The sequence below is a fragment of the Monodon monoceros genome, unplaced genomic scaffold (genome assembly GCF_005190385.1).
Source record: "Monodon monoceros isolate NGI ecotype Baffin Bay Population unplaced genomic scaffold, NGI_Narwhal_1 Super_Scaffold_12, whole genome shotgun sequence".
Lineage (NCBI taxonomy): Eukaryota > Metazoa > Chordata > Mammalia > Artiodactyla > Monodontidae > Monodon > Monodon monoceros.
In genome coordinates, this window is record NW_021703768.1 from 151,721,360 (window position 1) to 151,738,947 (window position 17,588).

General features: G+C 48.3%; 1 protein-coding gene across 2 annotated transcripts; it reads left to right on the forward strand.

Annotated features, from left to right (window-relative positions):
- Positions 1 to 1,893: 1,893 nt before the first annotated feature.
- RMND5B (required for meiotic nuclear division 5 homolog B) lies at positions 1,894 to 16,943 on the forward strand. 2 transcript variants are annotated; one of them, XM_029218793.1, is made up of 11 exons: positions 2,093 to 2,153; positions 2,312 to 2,433; positions 6,592 to 6,754; positions 9,784 to 9,929; positions 10,058 to 10,198; positions 12,694 to 12,794; positions 12,977 to 13,143; positions 14,102 to 14,267; positions 15,703 to 15,805; positions 15,897 to 16,051; positions 16,139 to 16,705. In XM_029218793.1, the coding sequence occupies exons 3-11, from the start codon at positions 6,616 to 6,618 to the stop codon at positions 16,200 to 16,202; spliced, it is 1,182 nt and encodes a 393-aa protein (XP_029074626.1). In that variant the 5' UTR covers positions 2,093 to 2,153; positions 2,312 to 2,433; positions 6,592 to 6,615; the 3' UTR covers positions 16,203 to 16,705. The 2 variants fall into 2 exon arrangements, with proteins under 2 accessions (XP_029074627.1, XP_029074626.1); XM_029218794.1 differs by lacking the exon at positions 6,592 to 6,754 and having other exon boundaries at positions 1,894 to 2,153; positions 16,139 to 16,943.
- Positions 16,944 to 17,588: the final 645 nt, after the last annotated feature.

Consider the following 17,588-nt stretch of genomic DNA (forward strand, 5'->3'; position numbering starts at 1 on the left):
TCTGTAGTCAGCCATTCTACCCCACCCTCAGGCAACCAATGATCTGCTTTCTCAATAACCTTGTGTTTGTTTTTCTTTTTTGCCCTTTTTGTGAGCATTGTTTAATCCCACCACATATTAGAACATATTACAAAGTAGTGAGTAAAACAATATGACATTCGTATAAAAATAAAACTATGCCTCAGTGGGAAGAATGAAGAGCAAGAAATAGATTTCATTTTGTAGAAAAATCTTAATATTATGGTAACGGGCTTCCAAATGAGAGGGTAATGAAGATTATTTTTTAAGCAGGGATAACTGGACAAAAATATGGGAAAAAAATAAGTCATATTTTACACCACCCCCTGCAAAATAAAATGGACATGCATTGGGGATTAAATTTTAAAAATCAAATCCTAGGAAACTAGCGAAAGTAAAAAGACTGTTATTGAGTTAGTGGAGAATAGCTAAGTTTTTCTGCTTTGAAGCAGCCACCCTCCAACAAAATAAAACAAAACAAAACCACACAATCCCAACAAGGAAAGATTGACAAAATCAGCCATGTAAGAAAACATGGTGCAACCTGAAAAGTAACGAAACCATGATGTAAGAAGAGCCACATACTGGGGGAAACAATGACAGACAGAGGTGAAGGAGCCTGACGTATGAGCTGGGCATTCTAAGTTCTGGCAGAAGCTAGGCTTTGCTCACACCCAGTGTAGCTGAGAGGCAGGCTTCCCCAGAGGAAGTGGGGAAGCCTGGGGCGTTCGTGAAACCCTGTGAGGTCCTGCTGGCTTGGACGCAGCCTCAACCTCGGACTGTGGCCCCAGGCAAGGTTCACTCAACCCTCCGACCCCCACAACTCCCGCCTGGGCCAGGACCACCCAGGCTCACCGTGCACGGACAGGCCTCTTCGCTCCCGTGGGCTGCTGCACGGGCTGTGGAACGCCCTCTTCCTTGCGTGTTTCATCAGGTTTGAAACCGGGGTTTCCCCATTCATAAACGGAGGATATCGGCTACTTCAGACTATTTCTGCGCAGCTACTGTGTTCCAAGCACATAGTGTTGGGGCTACAGCAGTGGTGAGTACAAACTCCTGGCCCCAATGGAGCTTTTATCCTAAAAGGGAGGGGGGGGAGGGGAGGAGGTTAGGGGCAGGAAGACAGAATAAACAAATAAACGCTCAAGATAATTTAAAGTCAAATATTATAAGGAAAACAGGGCTGGATTGTGCAAGGGTGTTTTGTGGAGGTGGGGAGGAGGTATGGAGGGTTGTAGGGTAAGATGCCCTGGAATGAGACTGGCCCTAAAAGGAAGCTAAAGTCAGGGAAAAAGAGACCGAGTCTTTTTTCTTGGGCTGTTTCTAGTCCAAGTCCCTGAAGCCTGAGGAGGGGGCGGGAGGCTTCTCTGCCCCTTCCCTGCAGAGCAAGGGGGCCTTAGAGGGTCGTGAACTCAGCCCTGGCCTGGGCTTGGGGTCACCATCTCCTCTCACCTCCTTCCTAACTCTTACCCTTCCTCCTTAGGGCGGTTGTGCAACCCCTGTCTCCCCTCCATACTGGAAGGAGAGCGACCAATTTAGGGCAGCAGGGCAGGGCCGAGTACCTCGCAGCAGAATTTAGTTGCCCAGTGTGTTAAGTATGGACTTAGGGGAGCAGCAGGGCTGGGGTAGAAAAAAGGGGACTTCTCTTTTAAACATCACTTGATGTTTCAAAAAGGGCATCAAGGAGCCATCAGGAGAAAGCCTAACTGTTGGACCTTACATGCATTGTGTTGTTCGGTATTGTCTTTACTTTGAATGAGGGTGGGAGGGCACGGACCGGGGGAGGCACAGTTATTGCTGGTCTAGGGCTTCTGAGCGCGGAGCCGCCGCGCGCACCCCCGCTAGCCAGCGAGTGGGTCGCTCCGATTCCTCCCATCAGACGTGCAGAGTCGGGGCCGGGCCGGCGGCCTCGGGCTCCCAGGGGAGCCCGGGCGCAGCCCCCCGACGGTCGGAGGTGCGGTTTCCAGCTGCCGCCCTGACCCTGCGGGCGACTCCACTCGTGCGCAGGAGGGGGAGGCTCGGCCACCCCTCCGCGGAGCCGCGAGTGGGCGAATCCGGAGCCTCGGAGCAACTGTCGCAGGTTCCGGTTCCGTTGACAGCGGCGCCGGAAACCAGGGCCCGGGCTGCGGTACCAGGTGAGAGCCGGGTGGCTTCCCTGCCGGGAGGTGCTGTCAAAGGGCGGAGCGCGGTGGGCGGCTGCTCGGCTACGCCGGCTCCCAGGCCCCGGGTCTTCTGTAAAGCCTCGGGACTAAGCCCCCTCACCAGCCCGCCCTTGGGTTTGTTTTCTCCTCAGACGTCGGCCAGGGCCGGGAGTTGGACTCCTACATTCTCAGAGACCCTTCGGGGAGCCGCCCCTACCTGGGGAGTGGCTCGAACTCACACGTCCCATCCTATTGCGACCCTGCCGAGCCGGAGGTAACCCGTTGCGGACGTGGGAGCCAGGCAGGGCATTCGACTAAGGTCTTTTGAAGGATGAGTAGGAGTTTGCCAGTAATATGCATGCTAATGCAGGTGAAACTACCAGCAGGGGCTGTAGTCCAAGAAGATTGGTGGGCTTTTTCCTCCTTCCATGTTTGGTTAATGACAGAAGAAAGATTTGAAACTTGAAATAAAGATGTGCAATGAAGAAAAGGAACAGGGTGATATGATAGACTAATAGGTACGGGGTAGGGCAGAGGGGGCAGCATTAGATACCGTGGTCTAGGAGAGCATCTCTGAAGAAATGCGTTTGAAACCCTAACAAGGACCCAGTCATAGGGAGATCTGAAAGAGTGTTCAGGCAGAGGGAAAAAGCCCTGAGGTAGAAATAAACTGATGTTCAAGAAATATTACGAAAACTAGTGTGGTTGGAATATGGCCATTAAGGAAGAGAGTGGTAGGAGATGAAGTTGGAGAGGTGGTTGGGAGTTGACTCACATAGAGCCTTGTAGACCCATCTCCCATACTTATTCTGAGTATGTGGAAATCTATTGGGTTTTAAGCAGAGGAGTGCTGTGTCAGGTGAAGACTGGATAGAGATGGGGGGTGAAAAGATTAAGTGTTGGGTCGGTGGAGGCTGTCCAGTTCTGTGTCAGGCAAAGGGGACCTTTCTGTGATTTATGCAAACTTCCCTTCTTCTCCCCTGGCCCCAGAAGGGGCCCTCTTGTGTTAGGATGTTGAAGACTGGGGACAAAACCCCTATGCATGCCTTGGTGGGGATTTCAGTATTTCACTCATGTCTCTTCCTGCCCAACTGAGACAAGTTTGAGCTCAGGGCCCCCTAGTTAGGAAATGGATGTACCCCCTGTGGACTAGGCCCTGGGCTGGGCACTGAGGGGACAGAGGATGAGATTGGACTCCAGCCCTGAGCAGCTCAGTCTAGTGCGGGGAGACAGACGTGTGAATAGGCAGGTTACTGTGCCGCAGTGCTGAGAACTCAGATGTGTGTGGTATAGGCGCCCTTGACAGAGGTTTGGTTTGTGAAGCAGAGGAGGAGGCAGGGAGATTTCATTGAGAGCTTCATGGGCTTCATGATTAAACAGCATCTTGTGTTCTCCGTGCAGAGAAGCATGGAGGGCACTCTATACACAGGAATAGCTTGTGCAAAGGAAGTGAATGTACAATTGCAAAGGGCATGTTATGTCAAACCGTGGCAGTGATGCGTAAAGGGGTGACAGGATCTGATGTGCTGTATTGGGGTGATCACCCTGGTAGATAATTTCTGTCCATGTGAGACCTTGGGGAGGAGGGCTTAGGATAATGGAAATGAAACTCCCTGGATTAATCCTGAAGACAAACTCACACTCATCCATCCTCATGCCTGGTGAAGATGACTGGCTGTGATTAAGGGAGAGTGGCTAACCCTGGACAGGCCGAATTGGCCTCTTGGGCTTTTCGGATGGAATACCTGCAAGCAGTTCTGTTTTCCCATCTCGTTTATTTTATAAAAAAAAAATTTATCGAGGTAATCACATTTATCAGTTCAGTGTACATTTAACTGGTCCACACAGGCCCTTTTTCTCCTTTGCATTTATTTACATATTCCCTTTTATCCCCATTTTCCCCATTCCCTCCCCCCCCACCCAACTGCAGCAAACCACTCTGATGTGTTTGGTACATATCCTTTTATTTGCGTGTGTCCTTGGTTGTATGCATATATTTTTTAAAAACATAAGTGGTATTCTGCCTGGACTTCATTTTGTTTCTTTTTTTCCCCTTCAGCACCGTGTTTTGGGATCTTACTGATGTTGCTGTGGGTATATCTGGAACATGGTTTCTCAGTGCTACCCAGGTTTCCATAGGTGCATCTCCCACATTTTACTTGACTTATCACTTCCCGTAGGCCCCTGGGTTGTCTCAAACTCCCTGCCACAACACAGCACTGGGATGAAAATTCTTGTACCCATCTCCTCCCTCAGCTTTTTAATACAATTTCAAGATGCTGACTTGGGCTTCCCTTTGATAATCCTGGTATTAGTTGATGTCTGACAGGGCCATAGTGTTTGACCTTGGTGAGGTTGTAACCTTTCTTGAGCTGTGTTTATTTTCAGTAAATTGTGATTCTGGTTCCCACTCTTAGCAAACATTCTTTTGTACTGCCATCTTTCCTAGCTGATCCTCTCACAGGCTCTGTGGTTACTTTCCTGTTTCTTGTCATCATTAATCATTGCTGTACACTCATTCCAACCACAAATATTGGCTGCTTTCCTTTCCTGGTGAGATGGTGGCCTGTTAAGCTGGTCCAGAGAGGACTGTGCTTCAGAGAAGGGCTCTGGAGCCTGGAGCCAGACTGCCCAGCTTCGGTTCCAGGTCCTCTACCTCCCAGCTATGTAACCTTGAGCAATTTATTTAATCTGAGTTTCATTTTCTCATCCGTAAAGTAGGTCTAATAATTGTACCTACCTCATAGTGCTTTTGTAAGAATTAAGTGAATTAATGCATGCCAAGTCATTAGAACAGCACCTGTCACATCATAAGCCCCTATAAAATATTAACTATTCATAGCAATAATTATTATTATATTATTTCCAACAGGTATCCCTGTTATATTTTGCCTGTAGTTGTTATATTCCAGTTATAGGGTATTTCCTCAGGGGGCATGAAAAGGGGGGCATGTCTTCTAGATACCATGATTAACAAATTCTACTGTGATAGTGTCAACCATAGGAGGGAGGGCATAAATACATCTCAAGGCCCTGGGTACCATTTCTCCATTACTCATCCCCTGTCTGACAAGGAGATAGTGGCTACAGGTTGGGCCAAGATGATGGGGCCAGGGCTAACAGTACTGGTTGGAATGGGAAGAGAGGCTGGTGAGACTGGGAGAATCCCGATGGTCACTTTGGACACAGAATTCTCTTTGTGATGTTACTCTGTACCCTTCTTTGAGAGAATGAACAACTGGCTAGATTTGAACGTTTGAGAGATGCATTTGACAGAGCCCTCTCACTTTAAATCCCATAGATGGAAAGATGGGGAGCGAAATCAACTCTATCACCAACATTTTAAGGATTGTCCATGTGTTCAGTGTCAAAGGCTGCTCTGAAATGGAGGGGAGCAGTGGCCCAGTGTTGAAGGGACTTAGGAATGGGACCTTAGTGGTAGGAAAGGTGGGACAAGAAAAGTCAACTTTCTTCAATGGTACCATAAGGAGGAAGAGTTTTACAACAAGAGATGTTCTAGTCTAGTGGGGGAGGCAAGCCCTCAAACAGATCGTTACCCAGTGATCAAAACTGAAATAGAAGGGTGCCAAGTGAGAGTGGAGGGAGCCAGGTGAGAGCAGGCTAGGGACAGCTGCAGAAGGAGATGACCTCTTAGCTGCCTTGGAAAGGATGGGCCAGATTCTCAAGTAGTCCAGGAAGTGAGGGGTGATGGAGAGCATACCAAGGCACGGAGCTGTGAAGGAACAAGGGAATATGAGCTGCCTGTCTGTGGGCAAGTGGCAGGGAGGCTGAGGTAGGAGTGGTGGGCAAGGCCTCTCAGGCCATTGTGGTCAGCATTTGTTCCATAGGCTGTGCTTTCAAGCATCAGCCATACAAGGACTGCCTTCATGGCTTCTATCACTATAGTACATGGAAAACCAAGTCCACTAAGTGAAGAGGTGGCCATAATGAACATATGAAAATACATGAACATTAGAATATGCGATGTATGTATGGATTTCTACTTAGATAGCATAGATAGTATTGCCTGCTGAGGGCTCTGCAAGGCCTGCTCTCTTTTCCGATTAAAAAAGAGATGAGGGGAGTTTCCTGGTGGTCTAGTGGTTAAGACTCCGCGATTCCACTGCAGGGGTCATGGGTTCGATCCCTGGTCGGGGAACTAAGATCCCTGCATGCTGTGGCACAGCCAAAAAAAATTTAAAAAAGAGATGAACAAGGATTCTAATGAAGAGTTGAAAACAGAGTAATTTTCTTACCATGATTCAGAAGACCCGTCCTCATGCCTACCTGCACCTCCAGTGGGCACCCTGGCTGGAGGTGATGGAAGCTGTGTACAGATATGTTAAGCTGGGAATTTCTAAGCATTGATACATGATATGGGAATGGTGAGGTGGGATCTGGGAGCCCTCCTCACTGTGCCCCTCTGGCCCAGGTGGGGCCTGACACAGTGGCTGCCATGGAGCAGTGTGCAAGTGTGGAGAGAGAGGTGGACAAGGTCCTGCAGAAGTTCCTGACCTATGGGCAGCACTGTGAGCAGAGCCTGGAGGAGCTGCTGCACTACGTGGGCCAGCTGCGGGCTGAGCTGGCCAGCGCAGGTGGGTGTCCCCCCACTAGAGCCCCACACCTGCCTCCCTTGGGGCCTAGGAGACCCCAAGGCTGCTTGATAATAGGGTTCTGGAAGGACGATGGTTAGGGCATTGATACATGGATCCCTAGGCCTCTTCGAAGGGGAACAATGGAAGTCTCTGAGCTATTTCAAAAAGCCCAACAGAAATTATTAATTTACCTGAGATTATTTTCATTTACGTTTTGTTTTCAATTTGCTTTTCTATTTTGAATCTTTAAGACACTTTAAGATAATTTCAAGTTTACAGAAAAGTCCTAAGAGCAGTATAAAGAGCTCATATATACCCTTCACCAAGATTCACCAATTGCTAGTATGTTGCCGTATTTGCTTTATCAGTTTTCTTGCATATTCTTACTTTTAAAACCATTAGAAAGTAAGCTGCAGATATCACACAGCTAATCCTTTGGTGTGTATGTCCTAAGATCAAGGGCATTCTTTTACGTAAGTACAGTATAATTATTAAAATCAAGAAGTTAGACATTAATATTATGACCTAATGAATATAGCTCATATTTCAATTTGCCACTATCCAATAATTTTTGTAAAACATTTAAATTTTATTTTCCAGTCCAGGATCCAATCCAAGATCAAGCATTGCACTTAGTTTCTTGTGTCTAATCTTTAGTTTTTTAAATCTGGGACATTTCCTCCACCTGCCTTTGCCTTTCATGACATTGACATTTTGGAAACATTAAAGCCAGTGATTTTGCAGAACGTCTCTCGATTTGGATTTGTTTGCTGTTTCCTTATTATTTTTTTGCATTTTGGGCAAGAGTACTTCAGAAGTGATGTGTTTCTCAGTGCATCACATCAGGAGGTACAAGGTATCAGCTTGTTCCATTATGGGTGATGTTAACTTTGATCAAGATCTTTGGTTAAGATGGTGTCTGCCAGGTTCCTACACCCTAAGGTTAATATTTCTTTCTTTAGAGTTAATCAATAAGTAATTTGTGGGGAGGTACTTTGAGACTATATAAATTTCCTGTGTTTTATCGGACTCTGCCCACTGGTTTTAGCATTCATTGATGATTCTTGCGTGAACCAATCATTACAAAGTTAGTTGCAACATGGGTGATTTTTCCTGGTCTATCATTCCCTATACACTTATTAGTTGGCATTTAACTATAAGAAAGGAGCTTTCCCTTCCTTCTTTCTTCCTTCCTTCCCCCCTTCCTTCCTTCCTTCCTTCCTTCCTTCCTTCCTTCCTTCCTTCCAAGTTCATAACCCATAAATTCTTATATTATTCAATGGGTTATAATCCATTACCGTTATTATTTATTTTGATGATCAAATTGTCTTAGATTTGACCAGAGGTAACCCCTAGTTCCTATGTCCTTTTTTTTTGATTGAGCTATAATTCACATTAAAATTCACCCTTTTAAAGTGTACAATTTAGTGGGTTTTTAGTATATTTCCAGAATTGTACAGTCTTTACCACTATCCAATTACAGAACATTTTCATCTCTCTAAAAAGAATCCCCCACCCATTAATAATCACTCCATTTCTCCTTCTCCCCCAGCCCCTGGCAACCACTAATCTACTTTCTCTCTATGGACTTACCTATTCTGGACAGTTCATATAAACGGAATCATATAATATGTGGCCTTTTATATTCTTTCACTTAGCGTGTTTTCAAGGTTCATCCCTATTGTACCATGTACTTCATTATTTTTTTATGTGCTGGGTCATATGGTAACTCTCTGTTCAACTTTTTGAAGAAAATGTCGGCACACTGTTTTGTGTGCACACTGTTTGGCACACTGTTTTCCAAAGTACCTGCAACATTTTATATTCCCACCAGCAATGTATGAGGGTTCCAATTTCCTCACATCCTCACCAACACTTACTATCACCTGTCTTTTTGGTTATAGCCATCCTAGTAGGAGTAGGCCCAGCCACCACCTCCTGTTTGTATTTGTCAGGACTCATTCAGTTACAGGTGACAGAAACCTAGTTCAGACTAGCTTAAACAAACAAAGGGGGTATGGTTGCTGGATTTATAGATTCAGGTAACTGAAAGGTCCAGCCCAGTTGGATCTAAGTGCTCATGTGATACCTTCAATCTACACTGGCTTCATTCTCAGAGCAGTGCTCCCCTGAGGTGGCCATGGTGCTCCAGCAACTCCAGTTCACTTTTGTTTGTTTAGCAACCTGGCAGAATGCTTCTCTCTTCCAGGGCTTCTGGTCTCGGAGCTTGAGACACTCCCTGGCCCTATTGGGTCACGTTCCCTTCCCTGGGTTGTGTTTTCTTCCCTGAACCGAGGTGCTGCCATCTAAAGAAGGGACATAGATGCTGGGCTGGAAGAAGGGACCCGTGCCCTGCCTGCCCTCTCTATTCTGAGCCCCACTTGCTCTTGGTAGTTCGTGTGGCTCATCCAGCCATAGGGGGTGGAAACCGCTGTAAACCTGGCATCCTGAGCCAGAAATGTCCTTGTGCTTCCCTGGAGGACCCTGGCCTGCCTGGTGTCCTCTGGGTTAGTTAGAGGCATTAACATGGGGACAATACTTTATGGTTCAAAGCCTTCCCACAGGGTATCTCCCTCAAGATAATAAGGAGCCATCTGGGTGGTGGTGAGGAGCCTGGGCTTCAGATCACTGCTGTGACATCTGGCAAGTTACTGCCTCAGCTTCCTCAGCTGTAGAACAAGATACTAACAGTGCCCACTGCATAGAATGGTGGTGAGGATTAAATGAGCTAAAACCAAATACTTGCCCACAGTAAGTGCCAAATCATCTTCATTTCACAGCAACCTACAAGGCCAGTGCTATCACCCCCATTTTGCAGATGAGGAAATGAAGACTCTGAGAGATGAACCGGCTTGTCCCACTTGACCAATTCCAAGTCATGTAGTTAAAAAGTGGCAGGACCTGTAGTAGAAGCTTTCACTTTGGAGTTCAGGGCTGCTTCCCGGCCTCCATGCTGGCATTTAGAATAAGGAGGCAGGGACAAGGTCTTCTCCTCTGTGTCCTGACTCATTGCCAGTGTTTCTCTGCAGCCCTCCAGGGGACCCCTCTCTCAGCCACCCTCTCCCTGGTGATGTCTCAGTGCTGCCGGAAGATAAAAGACACCGTGCAGAAACTGGCTTCAGACCACAAGGACATTCACAGCAGTGTCTCCCGAGTGGGCAAAGCCATTGACAGGGTGAGCATGTGGGTGGCCCCGGACTGGGGGCGGGAACACCTGCTGCTAGTGTGTAGCAGGGCTTCTCAGGAAGCCAGTGTGAGAAGTGAGACCCTGAGTCACAGGGCCCTGTCTCTTATCCTCGTCAGAACTTTGACTCTGAGATTTGCGGTGTAGTCTCCGACACAGTGTGGGACTCTCGGGAGAAGCAGCAGCAGATCCTGCAGATGGCCATCTTGGAGCACCTGTACCAGCAGGGCATGCTCAGTGTTGCTGAGGAGCTGTGCCAGGTAACGAGCCCGCTGGGAAGGCACTGGTACCTGCCTGTTCTGCTTTCTACTTGGTAGTTTTCTTTATATTAGGACCCCGTTATTATTTTTTTCTTGTATCCAGACAGGTCGGCTTATTTACATGACTCAAATATGTATGTCATCAGCTCTGATTGTCTGATAGGGATACCTCTTCCCAGAGACCTGTTTCCAGTGGACAGTTGGCCTGGCAGGGCATCCTCCCCTCTGGACTGCACATGGGAAGTCCAATGTTTCCTCTAAGATCGCCCCTTAACTTTGCTTCCATTGTAGACCAGCTCCTTTCTGTTGATGCATTCTTTCCTTAAATGGGTTAATAGCTATTTTAAAAATTGTATTTAATTTATTAAAACTAAAAAAAAACAAAAACAGTTCACCCATTTCTCCCACACCCTACCCTGCACCTCTGGTAACCACCAATCTGTTCTCTGTATTTATGAGCTTGGTTTTCTTAAAAAAACTTTTAGATTCCACATATGAGTTCATATGGTATTTGTCTTTCTCTGTCTGACATATTTCATTTAGCATAATGGTCCATCCATGTTACCACAAATGATAGGATTTTCCTACTTTTTTAATGGCTGAATAATATTTCATTTTACACACACACACACACACACACACACACACACACACACACACCCCATCTTCTTTATCCATTCATCCATTGATGGGCACTTACGTTGTTTCCTTATCTTGGCTATTGTAAATAATGCTGTGATGAATATGGGGGTGCAGATATCTTTTCAAGTTAGTGTTTTTATTTTCTTTGGATAAGTACCCAGAAGTGGAATTGCTGGATCATATGGTAGCTCTATTTTTAATCTTTTGAGCCATACTGTTATCCATAGTGGCTGCACCAATCTACATTCCCACCAAAGGTGCACGAAGTTTCCTTTTTCTCCACATCCTTGCCAACACTTGTTATTTCTTATCTTTTTGATAATAACCATTCTAACAAGTGCAAGGTGATGGCTCACTGTGATGTTGATTTGCATTGCTCTGCCCTGATGATTGAGGTAGAGAATCTTTTCATGTGCCTGTTGGCCATTTTGATGTCTCCTTTGGAAAAATGTCTATTCAGATCTTCTCTCCATTTTTTAAGGGTTTTTTTTTTGCTATTGAGTTATATGAGTTTTTATATATTTTGGATATTAGTCCCTTATCAGATACACAATTTGCAAATATTTTCTCCCGTTTGGTAGGTTGCCTTTTCATTTTGTTGATGGTTTCCTTTGCTGTGCAGAAGCTTTTAATTTAGTTTGATGTAGTCCTGCTTTTTATTTTTTGCTTTTGTTGCTTCTTTAAATAAATTTTAGAAATCAGTGCCCCTGATATAAAAAGAGAGTAGCTATAAAAATATATACAATGGGGCTTCCCTGGTGGCGCAGTGGTTGAGGGTCCGCCTGCCGATGTAGGGGATGCGGGTTTGTGCCCGGTCTGGGAAGATCCCACATGCCGCAGAGCGGCTGGGCCCGTGAGCCGTGGCCGCTGAGCCTGCGCGTCCGGAGCCTGTGTTCCGCAGCGGGAGGGGCCACAGCAGTGAGAGGCCCGCGTACCGCAAAAAAAAAAAAAACAAAAAAAAAAATATATACACACACACACACACACACACACACACACACACACAATGGGGGGCTTCCCTGGTGGCGCAGTGGTTAAGAATCCGCCTGCCAATGCAGGGGACATGGGTTCAAGCCCTGGTCCGGGAAGATCCCACATGCTGCGGAGCAACTAAGCCCGTGCGCCACAACTACTGAGCCTGTGCTCTAGAGTCCGTGAGGCACAACTACTGAGCCCGCATGCCACAACTACTGAAGCCCGCGCACCTAGAGCCTGTGCTCTGCAACAAGAGAAGCTGCAATGAGAAGCCCACGCACCACAACCAAGAGTAGCCCCTACTCGCCTCAAGTAGAGAAAAGCCCATGTGCAGCAACAGACCCAACGCAGCCACAAATAAAATAAATAAAATAAAATAAATTTTAAAATATAAAATATATATATATACAATGAAAAGTGAAGTTACTAATTTCTAGGTAGAGTTGGTTGCCAGCCAGAGGTCTGAGTGCCTGGTAATCCCTTTCTTAAAAAGGAAGATTAGTAAAATGACAAAGTAGCACTTGTTAGGTGTTAAAGACACACTAGAAGTGAAAATAAAGGATACTTTCCCTTAATGTAATTAGGGGGATTGAAAAGGAATAATTTTCTCTCCATGCTACTCAGTGTGGGTCTCTAGTACCCCAGCAGATGGGGTGGGGTTTGCAGTCTGCTCTCTGGGAGGCCAGCATGTAGCACTCAGCCTCCCAGAACTGAACTGGGAATAAGAGGGGTCCAGGTGCCTGGCAAGAGACCATGGCTTCTCATGTAAAACCTGGCCCTCTCTAGCTTGTCTTTGGTGGATGAGGTTTTATTAGGTGTAGAGCAGAGAATTTTGGAAACGCTGTCCTCCAGTGCTGAATTGTTCTCCCTCCCTCTAGGAATCAACACTGAATGTGGATTTGGATTTCAAGCAGCCTTTCCTGGAGTTGAATCGAATCCTGGAAGCTCTGCATGAACAAGACCTAGGGCCAGCATTGGAGTACGTTGGCCCTTGGGTGGGCCCGTGGGGGACAGGGCTTGTCTGTGCTCTTCACCTCACTCAGCATACTTGACACGTCTCCAGCTCTGTCTCACGGGCCTCACATAGGCTCTTGGAGGCTTTTCCAGGGCCCCTTCTCTCGCCCCACCAGCTCCACACTCAGCTGGCCCCTTTCTTCCCAGATGGGCCGTCTCCCACAGGCAGCGTCTGCTCGAGCTCAACAGCTCCCTGGAGTTCAAGCTGCACCGACTGCACTTCATCCGCCTCCTGGCAGGTGGTCCTGAGAAGCAGCTGGAGGCCCTCAGCTACGCCCGGCACTTCCAGCCCTTTGCTCGGCTTCACCAGCGGGGTACGTGCCCCGAGTTCCAGGGTGGGCAGTGCTGGGCTCTGGAGGACATCACGTCTGGGATTGCCCGTCCCTGCCCCACGTGGGGCTGCATGTTACCGGAACCCCTCCCCAACTGTCGCCCAGGTGAACTACAAACTCAAGGCCCTTCCTCACCGCCTCTGCCATACCCTCCTAGCTTCATCTCACACCACCTCTGGTCCCCAGCCACGTGCCACACCCCCACCCAGAGCTCACCAGGCCTGCCCACGACACGCGTGCCCTCATGCTGCTCTGCCTCACAGTAGGAATTCCAAACCTCAGTTGTTTGAGCCTCACCTTCCAGATGTTCACAATTAGTAACCACCCGACTACTAGTAACTTTTTTCTTTAGCTCCCCTCACATTTATTACTTCACATTTTATTTAGAGATAAACAACATGAAAACCCAGCAATGTTATGAAATCTTAGCTAGATACTGCTGCCTCCTGAAAGCTTTTTAAAAAGGGAGATTAGGGAATTCCCTTGGAGTCCAGTGGTTAGGACGTCACACTTTCATTGCATGGGGCATGGGTTTGATCCCTGGTCAGGGAACTAAGATCCCTCATGCCGCAAGGTGTGGCCAAAAAAAAAAAAGGCGGGGGGTGGGGGGATTAGCTAGTGTTGGAGAATAGAGACATGAGCGCTGGCCTGAGCTCACTCCTTGATGCAGCTGAAAGGATGGGAAGGAAACTGAAACCCCTCCCTACCTCATGCTGTGGGGTCATGATTGCCACAGAAGCAGGCCTGAGACCCCACTTCCTCACTGGATTTTAGGGAAAACTGGTTTTGCCAGAGGGCATTTTAACCCCCATTTTGTCAGGTCTCGGGCCTGGGAGCCATGGGGCTCATACTGCCTCTGCAGCCCTGCCACCACAGGGCTGGATGCGGAACCCTGGGAAAAGGCTGCCTCCTTGTACCCTGATTCCCCCTTGCCTTGTAGAGATCCAGGTGATGATGGGCAGTCTGGTATACCTGCGGCTGGGCTTGGAGAAGTCACCCTACTGCCACCTCCTGGACAACAGCCATTGGGCCGAGATCTGTGAGACCTTTACGCGCGATGCTTGTTCCCTGTTGGGCCTTTCTGTGGAGTCACCCCTCAGCGTCAGGTACAGCCAGCCCTGTGGGGGCAGCACAAGTGGGAGGGTTGAGGGAAACCCAATTTGCCAAGGCCCTGCCACGTCCAGGGATGGTGCTTCGTGCCTTCACAGACCTAAACTGGCTGTCTTAGTCATTCTTCCAGATAGGAATTACCTTTCTTTCTACAGTTGGAGAAACAGATTTAGAAAGAGTTGTGGCCTGGGATCACCACAAGGTCAATGGCAGGGTCAAGGTTCCCTTTTTTTTTTTTTTTTTTTTTTTTTTTTTTTTTTTGTGGTACGTGGGTCTCTCACTGCTGTGACCTCTCCCGTTGCGGAGCACAGGCTCCGGACGCGCAGGCTCAGCGGCCATGGCTCACGGGCCCAGCTGCTCCGCGGCATGTGGGATCCTCCCGGACCCGGGCACGAACCCGTGTCCCCTGCATCGGCAGGCGGACTCCCAACCACTGCGCCACCAGGGAAGCCCAAGGTTCCCATTTTATAAGGTCTCTTGAGTGAGGTCTGTGTCTCCTGCACCTCACCCCTGGATTATCACAAGACACTCTGACAGCCTGGCCTTCTTGCCACCTCATCTCTCAAACACGACTTCCCTTCAGGGAGACTTGAGTGGCTGAGTCACATGTGCTGAGAGCTTTCACTCAGAAGACTCCTTTATAGTTAATATTCTTCTCATGGCTTCACAACGAACCAAGGAGCTAGAGGTACTGTTATCCTCATTTTACATGAGAAAACAGGCTCCTAGGGCCTCACAGGGACTAAAGGTCACCTGGACCTGACCCCACCACATACCGCACCACAGTGGTGTATTTTATTTAGGCTGGCTGTGGAATCTCACGCCTTGCCCCACTGTGATAGGCTCCACCCTCCAATTCGTTACCACAGACTCTGGTTATAGAACAGTCTTTCCCAGTGGGAACACCGGTGCCTTAGGACGGTTCTGTTGCGCACAACTGCCCTGCGTGTTGTAGGCGTTTGGTACCCAAGGCTCCAGCCAGTCGGCTCCCCACCCCCCGCCCAATCCTTGTGAGGACTGAATCTGCTTTTTCCCGTATCTAAGTGCCCTGGTTGACTGCAGTTACAGAGGTGCACTGTGACAACGGAATGGGGTAGACAGGCAGGATGGGGCCCTTCCAAACATCGTTGTCCCTGTCACACAAAGGACTTATCAGTGCTTGGGATGAACAGATTATCTGTCCCCTGGATTTTCCTTTTGTGTTTATTATAGATTCTCAAATTTGGGGTGCATTAGAATGACTTTTTAGAGTTGGACGCATGACTACATATGTGGCTTTATGTGTTACCTGAGAGATTTTTAAGTACCGGTTTGATCAAGTGCCACTTTGAAACCTTGTCCCAAGTCACATTCCAACAATGTGCTGGTCCTTCTGTCTGTCTGCTGGGTTCTTGGTCAGGGTCACTCCAGCCCCTGCTCTTTGTTCTGCAGCTTTGCCTCTGGCTGTGTGGCGCTGCCAGTGCTGATGAACATTAAAGCTGTGATCGAGCAGAGGCAGTGCACTGGGGTCTGGAGTCACAAGGATGAGTTACCGGTGAGGCCTGGCAGGGGGAGGTACAGCAGGAGGCGCTGGGGAGGACAGCCGCCATGGGAAGTGGGACTCACACCTCTGCTGGCCTCCCCAGATTGAGATCGAACTAGGTATGAAGTGCTGGTACCACTCAGTGTTCGCGTGCCCCATCCTCCGCCAGCAGACGTCGGATTCCAACCCTCCCATCAAGCTCATTTGTGGCCATGTCATCTCCCGAGATGCACTCAACAAGCTCATTAACGGAGGAAAGTAAGTTCCATGTGCTCTGCTCCACCTTGGCTTGATCCTTCTGCTGGCTGGCCCCCTGAGACATTCTTGGCTCTCCTCCCTTTGTAGGCTGAAGTGTCCCTACTGTCCCATGGAGCAGAACCCAGCAGATGGGAAACGCATCATATTCTGATTCCTGCCTGGGAAGAACTTTGCTGAAAGAGGTTTTTCACCCATGAGCCTTGGTCTGTCTCCGTGGGGGTGGTTGGCTTCTGTGGACTGTGGTTCATTTCAGAGCAACTGGCTGAGGAGTGCCACCACAGGCAGGGGCTGGAGTGGCCCTGTGGCAGAGACCAAGGAGGGAGATGAAGCAGCCTACATCTGGCAGCTGGCTCCTTGGCTCTAAGGGCAGGGAGACTCTTGCCTCTGTACTCCTGCTCTGTCTCCCCTTCATTATATTTGCTGTTGACTTAGTAGCAACTGACAGAGAAGCAAAGGACTTGGCGGGCACAGCAGATGTCCTCCATCCTGCCCTCAGCCAGGTCTCTTACTGCCACACCAAGGCTTGTGTCCATTCCTCCCACTGTACAGCCTCACAACTGTATGCATCAATTTCCCACTGTAAATAGTCTGGGATAGAACTGAATGCCGTTGTTTTATAACTTTGAGCAAATATATTCACAGGCCTTCTCCTTACTTTGCCCACCTTTAGCTTCACTGGCAAAGAATTACCACGTGCCCACTGCGCACAGGTACTGGACATGGCCTAACTATTGCTGCTGGTTGGGAGCATGGCAGCCACAGAGCCCAGTCGAAAGAACCCAACCTGCATCTGACTGGGAGAAAAAGCTAGGAGATGGCAGACCCTGGGCAAGGTGCTTTTACATATACACATATAAAATCGTATTACCTCCTTATTAGAGATGAGTGTGAAGGGATGTAGGAAGATGAAATGACTTGCTCAAAAAGGCTCACAGCTTATCAAGAAGAGAGCTTGGAGTTTAAACCAGATCCAACCCTCAAGCCCAAGGTCCTTCCAGTTTATTCCAGGGTGCCTGAAGCTTGGCTGCTGTGTGTACTGGGTCCTGTGCTGGGCCTTTGAAAACAGGAAGGCACCGTAAGTCTAAAATGTTTGAAGGGATTAGGTTATGGGGCCATTATGCCAAGCAGGAGAGATGGCCTGGGGTTCTGCAATTAACTTCATATACCTATTTAAAATTTACTGTGTGGGTGGGTACATTGCTTCTGTCAGCTTCCCAGTGGCATTTAAGTCTCTTGGGGAAAAAGAAAAGAGGAATGGGGGTGTCCCCGACATAGGAGCTACAGGCTTAGGTGAAGTGGGGCCTGGGCTCAGCTGGCTCGCCCTGCAGCTCCCAGCTACTCTGGAAGCGGGAGTGGAAAGCTCAGGGTGGGCACTAGGGTCCGTTCTCAGCTTGAGTCTAGCACTGGCTCTGGTGGCCAAGCACTAGCGCTGAACATTCTTGAAGTCCTCGGGTCCTCTGAGGAGAAAGGCTGCTTCTGCTCTTTCCTCCCCACCAACTCCTCAGCCCCACCAGTAGCTGCTGCTTAAAAAAACACC